The sequence below is a fragment of the Panicum virgatum genome, chromosome 5K, assembly GCF_016808335.1.
Source record: "Panicum virgatum strain AP13 chromosome 5K, P.virgatum_v5, whole genome shotgun sequence".
NCBI lineage: Eukaryota > Viridiplantae > Streptophyta > Magnoliopsida > Poales > Poaceae > Panicum > Panicum virgatum.
In genome coordinates, this window is record NC_053140.1 from 28,499,483 (window position 1) to 28,503,321 (window position 3,839).

The 3,839-nt window shown below is 42.1% G+C and overlaps 1 protein-coding gene across 1 annotated transcript; it reads left to right on the forward strand.

Moving 5' to 3' along the window:
- Positions 1-732: 732 nt before the first annotated feature.
- LOC120707040 (pentatricopeptide repeat-containing protein At5g66500, mitochondrial-like) lies at positions 733-2,449 on the forward strand. Its single transcript, XM_039991810.1, has one exon. The coding sequence runs from the start codon at positions 793-795 to the stop codon at positions 2,158-2,160; it is 1,368 nt and encodes a 455-aa protein (XP_039847744.1). The 5' UTR covers positions 733-792; the 3' UTR covers positions 2,161-2,449.
- Positions 2,450-3,839: the final 1,390 nt, after the last annotated feature.

Below are 3,839 nucleotides of genomic sequence, written 5' to 3' on the forward strand. Positions count from 1 at the left end.
TTTCTTGTCTCTCTTTTGTCTCTCCTTCTATATTAATAGAAATGCGCACAATTTGCGCTCGTTCGTTAAAAATTAAATCAGTAAATTCCAAAATCTGTTTATACTCCTTCCGTTCGAGAATACAAGCTTTTCTAGCTATGTACAGGTTCATAGCATCTTTTATGTACCTAGACAAGTACTTGTCCATATATATTAGATATGCTATGAATCTAAACATCTAGAAACATAGCTAGAAATGCTTATATTATATGATAGAGGTAAAGATTGGATAATGAAGGTACGAGTAGGCACCATGAGGTTTACACAAATGGAAACAAATATGGTGGCTGTCAGTTTCTTGCTCGACTTAATTGTTTATTGCGGAGATGCTCTACGTTGGTGTCGTCTAATAGATAGTCTCATGCATGACACATAATTTTGAGATGATTTATTAGACAAATAGATTGTCTCATAGAAACTCTTTAATTCCTTAATTTGAGTAAATAAAAAATATTGTATGTTGCATAGCAACTAAAACTCGTACAATGATGGTCTAGTTGTCTCATAATCATAAAATTTAGCTTATGAGGCGTTACGACCTTTTTCTCTCACTTTTCTCTCTCTCCTCCACAGCACAGAAATCTTATGTAATATTGCATGAGATCGCTTACGTGTAGCAATGTACAGCTTGTTGTTTGCGAGAAGGGCACTACACCCTAGTCACGTGTTGCTAATCATAAACACGGTGCATTCCGTTAGACCCTCAGCTGCTCTGTTTGTGCGGCACGCCAGCGGACTCGTTCTCTCGACGAAATGACGAGTGCTCCGCGGCCGCCGCCGATGTCCACCCTGCTCCGGCTCCTCTCCTCCCACCCCTCCCTCTCCACCGCCGTCCATGCCGTCCTGCTCAAGTCCTCCTCCCTCTCCAGTCCCATCCCGATCCCGGCCACTGCCCTCCTCACCGCCTACGCGAACGCGGGGCTCCCAGGCGCTGCGTCCCGCCTGTTCGACGAAATGCCCGCGCGGGACGCCGTCGCATGGAACGCGCTTCTCGCCTGCCTCGTCCGACACGCGCGCCCTGCCGCCGCAGCCGCCGCATTCCGTGGCATGGCCGCCTCCGGGTTCCCACCCACGGCCGCCACCCTCTGCACCATGCTCAAGGCATGCGCCGCGTCGCGCGCCTTCCGCCCTGGCCGCCAGCTCCACGCGTGGAGCGTCGTCTCGTGCCACGGCGACGTAATCATGGATACAGCCCTTGTTGATCTCTACATGAGCTGTGGTCTTGTCGAGGACGCCATGAGGGTGTTTATGCTCACCAAGTGCCTAAAGGACACCGCACTGTATAACGCTGTTCTTTCTGGCTGCGTGGATATTTGCTGGTTTAGGGAGGCTTTCTCGATGCTTAGGTGGACTGAGCTCAATGGAATTTCACTGACTTGTGCTCTCACGGCCTGCTCAGCGACAGCAAACTTGGCTTATGGTATGCAGGTGCATTGCAAGGCTCTTCGTTGTGGGTTTGATTCTGACACCATTATATGCAATGCACTTATTGATATGTATTCAAAATGTGGGAGGACAGTGGGCGCACGGATAGTGTTTGACCGGATGGCTGGCAGAAATGTGGTTTCCTGGTCAAGCATGATTGACGCTTATAGTCGCCACGGGCATGGTGTCGATGCTTTAGATTTGTTTAAGATGATGGAGAAAGCTGTACCCATGGTCTTGCCAAATGCTATTACATTTCTGGCAGTTCTATCGGCCTGTGGACACTGTGGTCTTGTGGATGAAGGTCGGTCCATGCTCCATTTGATGAAAAGCAAGTACAGGATTGATCCACAACCAGAGCACTATGCATGTTTAATAGACATGCTAGGCCGTGCAGGACAGATTGATGAGGCGTGGAATCTATATTGTAGTTTAACTGCAAGCCAGAATAAGTGTTCCAGTGCCATCTATGTCGCTATGTTGAACGCATGCAGAGCTAACATGGATGCCGTAAGAGGAAAGAAGGTAGCTGTGCGCATGCTAGAGGTTCACCCACAAAATCCTGGAATTCATGTCTTGATATCAAACTTTTATTCTGCTATTAGACAATGGTCTGAATCAGATGAATCACGGAGGGTTATAGTGCAAAAGGGTCTCAGGAAAGAAGCAGCTAGTAGCCATGTCTCTTTTAGCTAAAAATTATTTTTGCACAAATCTTGAAAACAGCTAACACTGAAAGTGTGGCAAAGCTTGAAATAATGGTGGCCAACCAAACAGGCCCTTAGTCACAAATGCCGCAGTTGGTATATCAAGAGTTTTAAACCATACTTGAATTTTCTTTGACATCAGAAATTATTGAAAATCGGTGGTATATAAGCCTTATTAATGCCAAATGGTGCAGCTGCACCTAGCATACTTGTGTTAGCAGAAATATGCCACTGTAATCTTAATATTCATTTTTGCATATTGTCACATCTGTTGCCAATTATTGGATGCCTTTTTTATTCTCTTACTATTATCTGAGTCAAGGATGAACTGAGGAGGAACATGAGAATGAATTTGAAGAAACTGTTGCCGATTCTTCTTGTCAACCTGATGTGTGTGTTATGGTTCCCAAACTCTCATGTTACCAGTTTTACTACATCTGATCCTTTCCTTGACTAAAGCTTCAAAAAAAAAAACTTTACCTATCAAATGCTTTACTGTTTTGATTGCTAGGCATGGCTTAGCCATGTGATGAGTTTTTAATGGATCTCTTCTTCCATAAGTTTCTAATTCCGAGCATGAGAAATGAAAGACTCAGAGACATGAAAAATCTCAATTCTCTATGGCTTATAGGAGATAGACATAATATTTTTAGGAGCAACAAAATCATAAGAATCTTTTCTTCTTTAATGCAATAGCTATATTTTGATATAGAGTCCATTTGTTAAAGTAGTGAAAACCATTGTCTTATAGTAATGGTTCAAAAGTCATTGTTCCATCTTTTAGGTTAGGTATTGAGATTTTTCCTTTTTAAGTTCAACTCTTTCCCCTAATAGATCTTTGAGTAACTGTAATATTCTGCATAGGTCCTAATAATGTCATATCCGTATATACTTCACCAGCGATTTTTCCTGTTTTGCTAGCGAGCATGTTATCTACTAACAGAATAAGGAGCATGGCCATTATAGCTAGGTAATGAATCTTTAAGTTAGTGTTATCTACGCTCCGACTGGTTATATTTCATATCTATTGCTGCATCGTGGACTTGTTTTACTTGTATAGGTTTTCTAGTGAAAGAAGACTATGGCTCCCTACTTGCTTTTCTTGATCAACAACAAAACAAAGCACTTTTGTTTTTGTTTCATGAAAAAAAGATTGAAAATTTGAATCATAGGCTTATTTCTTATTACCCAAACTTACTGAATGTTGTCCAAATGGTGCATTTGAAAGTAAGATAATACTTTTATAAGGACATGTTAGTTTATAGTTTTTAAGAATCCACAAATTTACTGAATCCATGGACAACAAAGCTGCACAAGTCTGAAAAGCTCAACAAACTTCTCGAGTGGAGCTTTTACCGAGCTTTGGTTTCATTGGGGATGTACATGAATATATATGTGCTTGTCCATAAGGTATGAATACTTCCCCAGCAAACTTTTCAAGTGGGATTTGCTTCCATTACTGATCTCATGATGTTTCTCAAGATTCCAACTCCCAGGCACTCCTATTGTTCTGTAGTAACGCAAAAACAAAGTTTCGAATATTACTGCTACTGATTTAGTTTCTTTTATGTTTGATTTTGGACTCCTGTTGCCTTTAGGTTCGAATGATAGGAAGCCTAGTTGGCTACTAAATAGGTGTGGTCCATTGTGGCCCTAGATCTTTTCTTA